Source organism: Coffea eugenioides, chromosome 2 (assembly GCF_003713205.1).
Source record: "Coffea eugenioides isolate CCC68of chromosome 2, Ceug_1.0, whole genome shotgun sequence".
NCBI classification, from domain to species: Eukaryota; Viridiplantae; Streptophyta; class Magnoliopsida; order Gentianales; family Rubiaceae; genus Coffea; species Coffea eugenioides.
The window spans coordinates 76,359,076-76,374,013 of NC_040036.1; the positions used below are offsets into that span (position 1 = coordinate 76,359,076).

Below are 14,938 nucleotides of genomic sequence, written 5' to 3' on the forward strand. Positions count from 1 at the left end.
CTGAAGCAGAAAAGCAGGGCTGAAGGTGTTACTTCAATAGCCAGCACATCAATTATGAATGAGAAAAGCACGGCCAAAGATGCCACTTCAGGAGCAAGTGCATCAGTAACGAACAGGAGCATGAAAAGAAAAGCTGAAGCTGTCACTTTCGGAGCAAGTAAACCAACTGCAAATGAGAACGTTGTCCTGCAAAAGAAAACCGTTGGTGAGATCATTGCTCAGCAGAGAGGTTTGGTAAATCGGATTATTTCCCACCAAAGAGAAGCTGTGGATCAGATCTTTGATGCATTGCAGGATGACAACTGCGCAATCATAGGAATGTACGGGATGGGGGCATAGGTAAGACGACTCTGGCAAAGGAAATTGGTAGGATGGCTGAAACTAGTGGCCTTTTCAATAAGGTGATTTTTGCTGTTGTTTCGCGAAATTTAGATGTGAGAAAAATTCAAGGTCGAATTGGGGATATGTTAGGTCTATATTTCCGGGAGGAGAGTGAAATGGGAAGAGCTGGTCGGCTCTTTGAAAGGCTAACTACCCAGGAAAGAATCCTGCTTGTATTGGATGATGTTTGGAATTTTGTTAATTTCAAAGAAATTGGAATTCCTGTCAATTTTGAGGGCAAGGGTTGTAAGATTATGATTACTACTCGTCAAAGAAATCTTTGCAGCACTATGGGGCTCAGAAAAACAAAGGAAATTCCATTGAGACTCTTGTCAGATGAAGAATCCTGGAACCTGTTTAAAAGTAATGCAGGGTCATTGGCTGATACATTTTCTCCCCAACAAGATGATGTCACCATGAAGGTTGCTAGAGAATGTTGTGGGCTCCCATTGGCACTTGTAACGGTTGGGAGAGCACTAAGAAACAAAGATCTGGAGCTTTGGAGAGCTGCACTTCAGCAACTGAAGAAGTCCAAACCCTTGAACATCAACTACAATGAAAAAGACATTTTCTCATGCCTAAAGTTGAGCTATGATCAGCTGCTAAGTGAGGAAGCTAAAGAATGTTTTCTATTGTGTTGCTTGTTTCCTGAAGATCATGATATAAAAATTGAAGACATAGCTAGATATGCACTCGGAAAAGGAATGTTTACAGATGTAGAGACAATGGAGGAAGCAAGAAGAGAAACACGATGGATAATCAGAAACCTTACTGACTGTTGCTTGCTTCTGGACAGCAGTACGGAAGATTCTGTAAGAATGCATGATATGGTTCGTGACTTTGCCATATCAATGGCATCTACAGGGGAACATGGTTTCGTCATAAAAGCAGGTCTTGGCTTGAAGGAGTGGCCAAATCAGGAGACTCTTGAACGCAATGCAGTAATCATTTCTCTGATGACTAATCATATTCAGTCACTTCCTGATTGCCTAATTTGTCCCAAGCTCGAAATTTTGTTGTTGGCAGAGAATGAGGTTTTTGAGGTAATACCAGAGGGATTCTTTCTAGGGATGCCAACGCTCAGGGTGCTGGATTTAAGTGAAAAAATTGGTGCTCGCTCTCTAAATCGCTATTTTGAACCTGACAAATGGACCTCAATGCCGTCCAGTTCCTTCAAACTTCCCTCCTCGTTTGAAGCCTTGGTGAACCTTCGGACTTTGCATTTAAATCACTGCAAGTTGGATGATGTAGCAGTCCTTGGAAAATTAAAAAGACTTGAGGTTCTAAGCTTCTATGGATGTGATATTGAAGAATTACCAAAGGAGATTGGAGAATTAGTCAACCTGAGGTTGTTAGACCTCAACTTCTGCCAAAAGCTCAAGACTGTTCCGGCAACCCTGTTATTGCGTTTGTGTCAATTAGAAGAACTCTACATGTGGGAGAGTTTTCATCAGTGGGCGATTCAAGGGATGGTTGAAGACACAAGTAAAGCATGTCTTTCAGAAATAACATCCTTGTCCCACTTGACTACTTTATGTATTCAAGTATCCAATCCTGAATCGGTTCCCAGAAAATTGCATATACCTAACGTACAAAAATTTGAGATAGTTATTGGTAAAGGGTATGATTCAGTGACATGTTACCCAAACTCAAGAAGCCTGTCACTCCGAGAAATTAAGACTTCAATACCTGAAGGAGTGAAGGACATACTTCAGAACACAGAAGATTTGAGACTTTTCTGCTTGTATGATGAAATGATAAGGAATATTTTAGATGTTGATCTGGGGACCTTAAACAACTTAAGATATCTTAAGGTCGTTGCTTGTATGGAAACCTCGTTTTTGTTATCCATGAACCAATCTGCAAATGATGCCCCTGCAATCTTGGCAGCTTTGGAAAGTTTACATCTTCAACTTATGAACGAATTGTTCGTTATATGTCCAAAATTACTTCCAGTTGGTTCGCTGCACAAGTTAAAGTTTTTAAAACTTCAAAGTTGCAAGCGGATGTGGGTAGCAATCACTGCCACATTACTCCAGAGGCTACTGAGTTTGGAAGAAGTTGAAGCAACATGGTGCAAGCAAATGTCGAGTGTATTTGACCTTGGCAACATTAGTTCTGAGAATCAACAGTTCCTTCTGTCTAATCTTAGAATAATAAGGTTACACGGTCTGGAGAGTTTGAGAACCATATGGAAAGGAGGGGTAAAACCACTTCCTCCTTCAGTGCGCCTTGCAAAACTAACAGTGGTTGAGCTCAGCAGCTGCGGGAGCCTAAAAGTTATCTTTCCATATTCCATTGCTCAAAATCTACTGCAACTGGAAGTTCTTAAGATAAACTGGTGCAACAAGTTAGAAAGCATTGTCGAGAAGAGGCCAGAAGTATCAGTTGATCAATATCAGCTTGCTTGTTTTCCAAACCTTAGGATTATTGAGGTGAGTGAATGCTCAAGACTGAGAAAGCTGTTTTCAGTTGCTGAGGCTCGATATCTTCAACAGCTCAAAGAAATAAACATTAGCAGCTGTAAGGATATAGTTGAACTAATAAGCCATGATGAGGAAGGAGAAGAAGACACTGAAGACAAAAGAATTTCACTGCCGGAACTATACAGCATGAAGATCAAAGACATGTCTAACATAAATAGACTCTGTGCAATGTCTTTTTCTGTTGATCTACCATCCCTGGAACAAGTGGTTTTAGAGAAGTGTCCTAACATGGAAGAGTTCAATTCTGACCCCCAAAAATATGGTGTGGGACATGCACCAAAACTGAAGGTTGGACAAATTTGAAAGCAGGCAGCTTATGGCACATCAGATGAACAACTTTCAAAATAACCGGTATGGAAACCTCAAATGATTACATGTTTATGCATTCTCATTATAAAATGTTTCCATCAATAATCTACACGTAAAAAGATTTCTTTTTGTAGCATCATTAACTAAATAGACGTAACATCAAAACCATAACCAGGTATCAATCTCTAAGCCATTACCGATATTCCTTAAAGTGCAATGCAGGTATATCTACACAAGGCCTAAATGATATAGCGGATAACTAGCATAGCATCTCTACACTTTGTATTCCATGCATGTTGAATTTAATGCCAGCTTCGCTGGGGGAGTAATTAATGTAATCACAATATTTCAGAAGAAAGGGTGAAGCCATTAAGGTTTGTGATTAGCGAACTCAGCAATTTAAGCATTCAGCTTTATACGTCCAAAAATGAAGCAATCAACCACAGTAAGAATAAAACCTCATGCTTCTGATTGTTTTATCAAGCTACATACTATCTATGTTTGGTTTAAGGTGATCCTAACTTCTCCTTTGTGGTTACATTGGATTATTGTTGGGCATAGACGATTTTAAAACAAGATTCAATGGTCTGACCTTTTTTTTCGTTTTCTTCAGGAAAGAGCAACCTATTTAGAGGACAAGCATCAGGAGCTAGAACTTCTCCTCAAGCATAGTGAATATCTTGAAGCAACTCAGAACACTGAACATCCAAATCTCTACATTCGGTGTCTGCATATTCAGATGGTTATAGTGCTTATTATACGAACTGAGTTTTGTTTTAGATATTTCTGGTAAGCAGGGGATCATTCCCCTATTTCTCTGATAATGCTTTCTTCTGAAAAAATCCATGGTACCTGAGCAAGTGGTTCTGAATGGCTGGTTGAAATTAGCAATAAGCACCGTTAAGATCAAAGCTGCATTACAAAATATTCATAGTTCACTTGGATTATCATAAAATGGATATATTTCGTTACAAGGTTAAAATTGTTTGCAATCACTTATCTTTTCTACTCTGGAGAATTATTGAACCAATCTTAATGTTATATCCAAAGCCTTTATTATCAAGGGCAGTAGTTGATTATGGGATCTGGTCTACTAAATGCAAAAGTCAAGAACAGCTGCTTATGGAAGTCAAGGACAGCCTGCTAGCAAAAGTAAAAGTCAAGAACAGCTGCTTATGGAAGTCATGGGCAGCAACTGATTATGAGATCTGATCTGCTAGCAAAAGACAAGAACAGCTGCTTATGGGATCTAGTCTACTAATTGCACTAATCAAGGAGAGCTGATTATGGTCTACTATATTAGATGTATATTAGCATATATGTAATTAATACATTAGGGAGGTAGATATTCTGACGGAGGAGAGAAGGTACAGAGTTTTTCTATTTAAATGGAAAAGATGCACAAAAGAGGCATTCGGTCTTTGATCTAGAAAACTTGTCATGGTATCAGAGCCAGTTATTTGAATTTCTCAGCCTTTCCAAACTTTCTGAGTTGTTATCCTTCTTGGGTTGATTATTTTGATCAATCATTTGGTTTCAAGATATCCTTTTGGGTCAATCATATTGTGGTTGGCAGCTTTTCTTGTAATTCAGATCTTTGTTTTTTTTTGAAAGAATGTCTATGGAAAACTCTTTGGGAAAAATACATACGGAATCTTTGTCCATCAAGTTCACTGGAAAAAATTATGCGGCATGGGAATTTCAATTTAGGATGTTTCTAAAAGGCAAAGAGCTTTGGAGTCATATTGACGGGTCTTCTACAGCACCTAGAGATGGAAAGGAAATTAGTCAATGGGAGGCAAAGGATGCTAGAATTATTTCTTGGATTCTAGCATCTATTGAAGCTCATATGGTGAACAATTTACGCTCCTTTAATACAGCAAAGGAGATGTGGGATCATTTGAAGCGTGTATATCATCAAGATAATACAGCAAGAAGATTTCAGCTTGAATTGGAAATTAGTACATGTAGCCAAGGTAATCTCTCTATTGAGCAGTATTATTCTGGATTTCTTAATTTATGGAGTGAATACTCTGGTATAATCTATTCTAAGGTACCAAGCGAAGCCTTAGCCGGTATTCAAGCGGTTCACGAAGATAGTAAGCGTGACCAGTTTCTAATGAAACTGAGGCCTGAATTTGAGGCGATTAGAGCTGGATTGTTAAATAGAAACCCAGTTCCTTCTTTAGACGTATGTCTTGGTGACTTGTTGCGAGAAGAACAGAGAATGGCTACACAAACTATCATAGGTACATCAAAGGAGATATCTGAAGTTGTCAATATTGCCTATGCTGCTCAAGGGAAGAATCGCGGAAAGGGACAAGTACAGTGCTATAGTTGCAAGGAACTTGGGCATATTGCACGCAATTGTGGAAAGAAATTTTGCAATTATTGTAAGCAAACTGGACACATTATCAAGGACTGTCCTACACGCCCTGAGAATCGAAGAGTCCAAGCCTTTCAAGGTGCTGTCCAAGACTCTAACACTATTGGTTCTACATCCACAGCCACAAACGTTCACTCTATGGCTTAAAACAAGCTCCACGGGCTTGGTTTGATAAGTTCCGTTCTACCCTTATTAGCTTCTCATTTGTTCAGAGCCAGTATGACTCCTCTTTGTTTCTTCGCAAGACTGATAAGGGACTGGTTTTACTTCTGGTTTATGTTGATGATATTGTTATCACAGAAAATGACTCTGCATTAATCTCTCAACTTCAAGAGCATCTTCAACGTTCTTTTCATATGAAAGATTTAGGTCCTCTACAATATTTTTTGGGCCTAGAAGTGCACTCTACCTCAGCTGGTATTTTCTTACATCAACATAAATACATCCAGGAATTAATTGCTTTGGCAGGTCTTCAAGATGGTCGGTCTGTTGATACTCCCTTGGAAGTAAATGTTAAATATCGCCGTGATGAGGGTGATTTTCTCTCAGATCCCTCTCTCTATCGGCAATTGGTGGGAAGTCTTAACTATTTAACTATTACTCGGCCTGATATTTCATTTGCTGTTCAACAAGTTAGTCAATTTATGCAGACGCCTAGGCATCTCCATCTAGCTGCTGTTCGTCGCATTATTCGCTATTTACTAGGCACTTCCTCTCGTGGTCTTTTCTTCTCCAAAAATTCTCCTATTCATTTGGTAGCCTATAGCGACGCTGACTGGGCAGGGTGTTCAGATACTAGACGATCAATTACTGGTTGGTGCATGTTTCTTGGAAATTCTCTTATTTCTTGGAAAAGCAAAAAGCAAGATAGGGTGTCTAAATCCTCTACTGAGTCAGAGTATCGTGCTATGTCCTCTGGATGTTCTGAGATCATTTGGCTTCGAGGCCTCTTAGGTGAGCTTGGGTTTCCCCAACTTGCACCTACTCCCCTTCATGCCGATAATACTAGCGCTATTCACATTGCTGCTAATCCTGTATTCCATGAGCGTACAAAACATATTGAAGTTGATTGTCACTCTATCCGTGAAGCATATGATGATCATGTTATTTCTCTTCCTCATATTACCACTGATCTCCAAACTGCTGATATATTTACTAAAGCTCTCTCCCGTCATAGACACAATTTTCTGGTTGACAAATTGATGCTTTTTGATCCACCAGCATCAATTTGAGGGGGGATATCAAGGGCAGTAGTTGATTATGGGATCTGGTCTACTAAATGCAAAAGTCAAGAACAGCTGCTTATGGAAGTCAAGGACAGCCTGCTAGCAAAAGTAAAAGTCAAGAACAGCTGCTTATGGAAGTCATGGGCAGCAACTGATTATGAGATCTGATCTGCTAGCAAAAGACAAGAACAGCTGCTTATGGGATCTAGTCTACTAATTGCACTAATCAAGGAGAGCTGATTATGGTCTACTATATTAGATGTATATTAGCATATATGTAATTAATACATTAGGGAGGTAGATATTCTGACAGAGGAGAGAAGGTACAGAGTTTTTCTATTTAAATGGAAAAGATGCACAAAAGAGGCATTCGGTCTTTGATCTAGAAAACTTGTCATTTATGTGGTTAAAATTCAATTCACAAACTCATGTGCCATATATGTGTTGCTGGGAAAGTTTGGTAGAAGTCTAGGTTTTGAGTTTCCACTGTTAAATAGAATATATTTTTAGCTAAAGTATGATGCTCTGGATGAGATAGAAGAACATTTGGCAATGACTTGCCTCCTTGGAAGGGGGGAATGACACTAATAAATTATAAAGGAAACATGACAGTGTAAGAGAAAGGAATCTAATTGGGCTCCTTTTATTTTTTTTTTTCTTTTGAAATTTTAAATTTGTATTGTTTTCATTGGACTGCTTAGAGCTGGATAAACATTCATAACTTTGTTAAAAGCATAAATAACATTTCTATTTCATTCTTCATGGTTGTTATGTTTTATCTGGTTGATTCCTTTTGCTCAGCCCTTTTACCAATCTGCTAAAGGAAATATTGTTCTCAGTCAGATCTAAAATTCTGTTAGCAGACAAAAAGAGCAGCAGATCCTCAGCTTGATATTGCCTCATATTCATTTCATAAGAATGATTTAAGTGCTTTAAATTAGTTGCTGTGCCTGATAAGCTATCAAATTGGATAAACAGAGACTAAATATTATCCTTTATAGCATACGAATAAGCAAAACAGTTCATTGTGGAATACATCTCACTTGGGCTGATATTCATATATTTCTCAAACACAGCTGTGTAGCATAACAATATCCCAGAACTTAGCAGAAATTCTCTCTATATCTATATCTCTTTCTAGTTCTCTTTATTCCTACCGAAAAGGGGTGGGAATAATTACAATCTTGCACAGGCCTTCCTAACCAAGTAATCACTAGGCTGAATGAGCTCTCCGTAAGTTTTGCAGAAGCAACCTAGAAGATGAAATGGTTCCAGATGCTCCAAGAAGTGTGCCAAATGCTATGAGAATCATATTCAGAATTAAGGTAGGCCTTGATATCTGATTCCAGAATATCTTTATGTAGAAGGCACAAGGAAAGATCATGCAAATTCCCACGCTTACTAGGGAACCTGTAAGGCTTAGAACATACTCAAAATACGGCACAGACAGAGCCAGTACTAGTATCACTAGGAGTAGAATTGAGCCAACACTTCCCCTTATGATCATCTTTGTTCTGGATTTCATTGAACGAGGAAGAATATTCTGCTCTAGTTGGATCGCAAATGGTGCAAATTCCAGTGCATATTTGGTCATTGGCGTTAGCACTGTTGCCCATAGTGCAATCTTAGTCAAAATAAGAGCTCTAGGCATGCTCAGAGTGATCTGGGAATTCACTTCAGGGCCAAACATCTTAGCTCCCATGAAAGCTAGAGATGTGTATAGAACTGTGACCAATGAGAAACTGACAATGGTTACCTGTAAAAGCAAGATTACCAAATTTACAGGCAGATTGAGGAAATAAACTAAAATAAAGCCTAGTTATTGAAGGAAAATTCATTTAAAGAAATGAATAATATGAATTTCCCAGAGCTATTTACTCAAAGAAAAAAGAGAACCTTACAATTTCCAGCACTAGTGGCACAGAGGGATGTGACTGCAAATTAAGAATGAACCTTAGAGCTACTATTTTTACCAAATTCCTTGTGGGGCTCATGCAGTGGTTATACAACAATCACTCAATGCTGCTTTTTTTTTTTTGGATATTTTAGCAATGTAAGTGCCTGAAAACTGGCAAACATGAATGTAGAATTCTTTGCACAAGACTTTGGGTAGCTCTAGGATCCTTTTAGGAGCTTTGTGATGCTAAGATTTTATTTTTTAAAGATTATATGTTTTATGGTTTTTACCCTATTCATTTAGGATTACCAATTTGGTGTTGATTACATGCAAATATTGCTATTAGTTCCTTGATGACAAAAAATGTCGATTTGAGAAGAAGCATGTCATTCCCCACATTTGTCACTTTTTCCACTTATGGTAATGTCCAAAAAATGTTCACCAAAAAGAGAAAAAGATGCAAAAAAAAAAAATGTCTTGCCTCAAAAAATATAAAAACAGATAAATGAAATACTTCAATTAATGTACCTTTGTAAACTTGGAAGGATCTTTCATGGCTGCATATAGATTTGGGAAAACAACATGACCAGCATAGCTGAAGATGTAAAGTCCAGATATAGCAGGAATATTGTGGAGCTTGAGTGCTGGTATGCTGTGATTAGCTTTCACAGCTCCAAAAATGGCAGTGCATGCCACAGGTACAAAAATCAGAAGTGACATGAGAATACCAGCAGTTGAAAGAAAAGAAATTGAAGAAAGATCTCTTAGCCATAGGCTTGGAAGTGCAACCAATATAGCCAAAACTGTGAGGGTTTGAGATGTTGTTAAATTTGTCCATGACAATTTTAGGTGCGTGCCTAAAAAAACTGTGGCCAAATTGTCATGTAGAGAAATGGTATAAGAAACAAGGGCCATGAAAATTTCAGCATAGATGAAACTTGCTACTATAATTCTTCCTTTTGCTCCAAATGCATTCTGCCCAATATCTTTGTAGTCTCTTGATTTTGGATATTTTTCTAGACACTTTCCAAGTAAATGAGAACCATATGCACATAATATCCCAAGTCCTACAAGCAGGAATGCAGAAGTCCATCCTCCATTTTCTAGAGCATATGGAGCTGATAATTGCCCTAGACCTGCAAAAACAACGCACGAATATCAACACCAGTCAGTACAATTTGAAAAAACTGTGGCTAATACTTATATACAGTTACTATAACTACATTCAAATATAACGCAATATATTATGCAGTGATGTGATACAATGCTTGGTTCATTTCTTGAATTATCTCATGCACTAATTGCATTGATGATAGATGAAATGCATAGAATGACACGTACCTATAAGCATTCCAATCATGTTGATGACAGCATGAAGAAAAGAGCAGTTGTTTTCCTCTAAAGCTTTCTGATCAGCCAAACTTTCCACGTCTTTGGCAGTTTCTTCAAAGTTCAGCTTGCTTTCTTTTGCACAAGCATCCAAGCCATTGGATGTTTCCTCAGCTAATTTTTCTTCATTGCATGTTGCATTTGCAATTTGATGATGATGATGATGATGAGGTAAACAATCAGAATCCAGGCAAGGTAATTTGCCACTGGATTTCCAATTCTTACCCCACATTGTATTTATCTAAGTTCTTGGATGGATAATATGTGCAAATAAGAGGTTAATTCTCCAAACTATATGACCTCAGAAATATTCTCCCAAGCTTGATAACCAAGGGATGACATGGGTGTATTTATAGCTTAAAATTTAGGGCAAATTACATTTTAGCCCCTTGTGGTTTTCGCAAAAACCACATAACCCCCCCATCGTTCAAAAAGCTATACATAAACCCCCTGTGGTTTGGGTTGAACTGGCAAATAGACGGAAAGCACCCACCGTAACGATTCGTGGGCAAAATGTCCAAATTACCCTAATATAAATACAAAAAGGAAGCAGATGAGTCAGATTCTTCCTTGTTCTGTCTTTGTCGTGAGAAAAGGAGAGAAAAACATGACCACCGAATGAAGGAGAGAAATTTAACCCACAAAGATCTACCATTGAAGACCAAAAAGTAGCTGTGAAAGAGCATCACGAAAGCTGTTGTTGCATCTGGTAAGTTTTTTGACATCATTTTAGCATATAAGATGCACTTGCATGGTTTTTGAACAGAAACTATCGGGCATTGGAAAGTTAATAAATCAGTGATTATTTTGCTTAAGCGTTGATTAATTTAAAATTTTGCTGCTTTGGGACAATCTGTATTATCATATTTAAGCATAGAATATTTTATCGACTAGAATTGAATTTATGCATTAAGATTAGGGTAAAGAAAATTGCATTCGGGAGTAAAGAAAATCCCGCCTGCATAATAACGTTGAAACCCGCAAGCGGGATTCTGTGTTTTTTCTATTTCAAGGTTAGCTCGCATGCGGGTTAATGTTATATTTGAGCGCGAGAAGAAAAAATTGGTAATTAGGCTCTTTGGGCATTATAAGTAAATATTTAAATTAATGGCAGTTTTATTACACCAATATTATTGTATTATCATTATTATGATTATTGTATTATTTCTTATGCAAATATAACATTTAATTATTTAAATTTGATTTTATTTTTACAATTTATAAAATTTTTATCACTTATATAATATTTTTAAAACCCTAATACATCTAAATTTGATTTTATTTTTCAAATTTATAAGATTTTTATTTTAAAAAATGGGATACGGATAAGATATCCGGTTGGTTCGATTTGCATAGGTGCATATGAGAATATCCGAATACTCTTTAAACCCGCATGCGGGTTTAAGGAGATTATGGCAACTCTCTGACACACTAGTTACCCGTCCAACTTGTGTGTAACTAAAATATATTTAAATAATATATTTCATATTTTTGTTATTTAGAGTTTAACAAAACATTAATATTGGGTAGATTTGAGGGATATGCATAATTTTGCATATTTGTAGGAATATTAGAAAATGGAAAATTTGGGTAAATTCCCAAATTTTGGAGGTAAGGTGCAATCCAAGAACTAAAACAGTCATTTATAAAACCTTAACAGTCATTTATAAAATAGTCATTTATAAAACCTTATCATCACTGCCTCACCAGTTGAACGAAAATTGCAGGTTTGTTCAGCTTCTATCTTCACGGCATTTCTTCTTATTTTTCTTTCGTTCTCTATCTTGGGTTCCTTCACCAACTTTCAGTGCAAAGTCAGCAACAAAGTATTTCGGAAGATGGAAAGAGATGAGGAGCACCCATCTAGGCTTTATTGGGTACGTCAAATTGGTCAGGGGTAATATGGGTATGTTTCCTACTGCTACCAGAAGAACAGGCGCGTTTTGCCCACGAATCGTTACGGTGGGTGCTTTCCGTCTATTTGCCAGTTCAACCCAAACCACAGGGGGTTTATGTATAGCTTTTTGAACGATGGGGGGGTTATGTGGTTTTTTCGAAAACTACAGGGGGCTAAAATGTAATTTGCCCTTATGATTTTGTAAATCCAAATGCGTTGCACATGCATGTTTGCGTGCTTTTTTTTTTTTTTTTTTTTGCTTGATTTAAAGTTTTTATCTCCTGCTCCTCTTCTTCTCCTTCTCGTTATTCTTCTTCCTCTTGTGGAGAGTAAGATTAGCTATATGCTTAACAAGATCATTCCCCCCCCCCCTCCCATCCTTGGTTCTTCAAATTTTTTGATGCGCCATGTTCTTCTAACATTTAGTCAACGTCAGACTTTGCAATTTTGTTTTCTGTTTGGACCTGTTTGGTAAACAAGTTTTTGGTCAAGTTTATTTTTTATCAAATTTTTAACAACTTTAGTTAAAGTTATTTCAAAAAATTTCTCAAAATTTTTAAATTACATACATCAAAATACTCAAAACAGACAAAAAAAAATTATTTTTCCCTTCCTCTTTTCTTTTTCTTCCTTCCCCACTTCAACCCACCACCACCACCAACTGGCACCTCCTCCAGCGCCGGTAGAGAGAAGCTTTTTTTTTTCCCTTTTCTGCCTTCCCCTTTCCCTCCTCCTTTCCCCTCCCCTCCACTCTCCCCCGCCACCTCTCTTCCTCCCTCCCTCTCCCCAGCCACCTCTATTCCTCCCTCTCTCACGAATGAGAGAGGGAGGAATAGAGGTGTAATAGAGGTGGCTGGGGAGAGGGGAGGGAAGGGGAGAGGAGCAAAGGAAGAGGGAGAGGGAGAAGAGAAAGAGAGAGAAGAAAACATGAAAAAAAAATGGAGTTGCTGCCGGCGTTGACCTCAGTTCCGATGCCAGCAGCCGGCAAGTGGTGAGGTGAGGGAGAAGAAGAGGAGAGGAAGAAAAGAAAAAGAAAAAGAAAAGAAAAATTTTTTACAATTTCTGCAGAAAGTTATAATAAAATTTTAAACAAATATCTAAAAAACTCATTTGCCAAACAGGACTTTTGTTAGGAAAAACTACGACATCTGCTTTGAGAAGTGGGACCTTGGTCATCTTTTTCTTATTTGCATGGGTCAAATTCAAAAATCCTTTTTCAGCTTCCTTTGCTTGGCTTAATGCATGGAGAAATATTTTCAATAATAAAAAAAAAAAGAAATGCATGGAGAAATATGTCCATCTGATTCATGCTAGAAAACTGTTTCCCTTATGCTTTCCTATACTTTTACCACAAAACCAAAAAAATGAATAAATAAATAAAATGGTTGTTTGGCTAATTCGTCTTTTCTTGTCATTCATCTCTTAAATTAAGGCAAACAATATAAGAGAAATTGCACAGCACGGCTTTCTCTCTGAAAACACAGAGAAATTGTCTATTATGTTTTTGTAAAAGGAGGATTATGTTTTTGTAAAAGGAGGATTAAAAAAGAAAGAAAACAAAAACGACAATGCAAAAACGCAAAAGTTGTTTGACTAATTTGTCTTCTCTTGTCACATTCATCTCTTAAATTAAGGAAAACAACCTAATTAGCAAACTTGTACACCACAGCCTTCACCTGAAAATCTCTGGTATTCTCAATTCAAACAAGGATTAATCACTTCACAAACTCAGGAAAAAGGGTTCAAAAGAGAAGTTCATCACTTAACATAGGACCAACATAGAACTAAAAGAGACAAAAGGGAAAAAAAATGAAATTTCCAAAGACGTGAATATCAATAATGTACAACCACAAGGTTGTACTCAACAATAGCATCAAAGTTGGCAGAATTTTGAAAATAAGTTTTTGCAGTGGCAATTCCCCGTGCCAACCGGAAAACACCAGTACCCCCAACGATGGACATTTCCCTAGTTTTCTGGTCGACGGCATTTCTTCCGACGAGGGTCAGAGTGCTTCCCTTATGCTCTCCGGTCGTGAAGTGGTAATTCACGTACATGGCCAGTCCGAGTTCGTTTTGGTCAGTGGAGGCATAAAAGCCTTGGGCTTTACCCAACACCGTTGAAGTAATCTCAGGACCGGCCGTCAATGGGTCATCGAACATCACAACCAGGCCGAAATATGTCAGCGATGACGTGAAAGTTGTGTTGGCACTGGCCACCCTTACTGCCGTTGGGCTCTTGCCACCAACCGTGTCGTGGAAGTAAAAATGAAGTTTTGTCACCTTCTCTTTTGCCCTGCCCAGCTTATGGAACCACTCATCAACTGATTCTTCTGGGCCGCCTTGGGCAGTAGTGCCATCAACCACGGCCACGGCTACGGCTATTATCAGGATCAAGCAAATGAGCAAGAAGGCTTGAATTTGCTTCGCCATTCTCAATCGATTCAATCCCTTCTCTTTGTCCTAATCTTCTCTACTTTTTGATTGGGATGAGTAAACTGGAGAGAAAAGGGTGCTATATATAGTTGGTCTAAGTTACTACCCAGCTTGGAAATTGACAAAACACAAATTGGAGAATACACAATGCATCCTGTCATTTAGTACCCACGTTTTAGGTGAAGATTCCGTTCTTCTTCTTCTTCTTCTTTTACTTTTTTTTTTAAGGTGTACAGGCTATAGTTTCTTTAGACGTTTGTGCCAGCAGTTCTGGCAAGCCCGTGAATATCAATCAGTTTCACTTCAAGTTTATTTCCAGCCGTCCTCCGCCAAGAAATCCGTCATCAACTAATCACCCAAAGTTTTTGCTATATTGTTTTCCTCTACCTACTATTGTTCTCCTCTACCTACCACTGCCCCTACTATTACAAAGTTACCTACAACCATGGCCATCCAACATAACTAGGTTAGGGCAAAAAACATAAACGGTAACTGAATTATTGGTCGGATCAAGTTTTAACCATTAAATAATTT

The 14,938-nt window shown here is 38.0% G+C and overlaps 3 protein-coding genes across 3 annotated transcripts; 1 reads left to right on the forward strand and 2 right to left on the reverse strand.

The window, feature by feature from the left end:
- The first annotated feature begins 371 nt into the window (after nucleotides 1-371).
- Nucleotides 372-4,388, forward strand: LOC113760306 (probable disease resistance protein At4g27220). Its single transcript, XM_027302861.1, has 3 exons — nucleotides 372-3,155; nucleotides 3,790-3,965; nucleotides 4,241-4,388. The coding sequence occupies exons 1-3, from the start codon at nucleotides 372-374 to the stop codon at nucleotides 4,386-4,388; spliced, it is 3,108 nt and encodes a 1,035-aa protein (XP_027158662.1).
- A 3,454-nt stretch (nucleotides 4,389-7,842) lies between these two features.
- Nucleotides 7,843-10,374, reverse strand: LOC113763317 (amino acid transporter AVT1H-like). The gene is made up of 3 exons (XM_027307089.1): nucleotides 10,027-10,374; nucleotides 9,214-9,821; nucleotides 7,843-8,544 (listed from the first exon to the last, which is right to left on the reverse strand). Exons 1-3 carry the CDS (start codon nucleotides 10,304-10,306, stop codon nucleotides 8,002-8,004), a joined length of 1,431 nt encoding a protein of 476 aa, XP_027162890.1. The 5' UTR covers nucleotides 10,307-10,374; the 3' UTR covers nucleotides 7,843-8,001.
- Nucleotides 10,375-13,804: 3,430 nt separating this feature from the next.
- Nucleotides 13,805-14,401, reverse strand: LOC113760308 (dirigent protein 22-like). The gene has a single exon (XM_027302863.1). It carries the CDS (start codon nucleotides 14,399-14,401, stop codon nucleotides 13,805-13,807), a length of 597 nt encoding a protein of 198 aa, XP_027158664.1.
- Nucleotides 14,402-14,938: the final 537 nt, after the last annotated feature.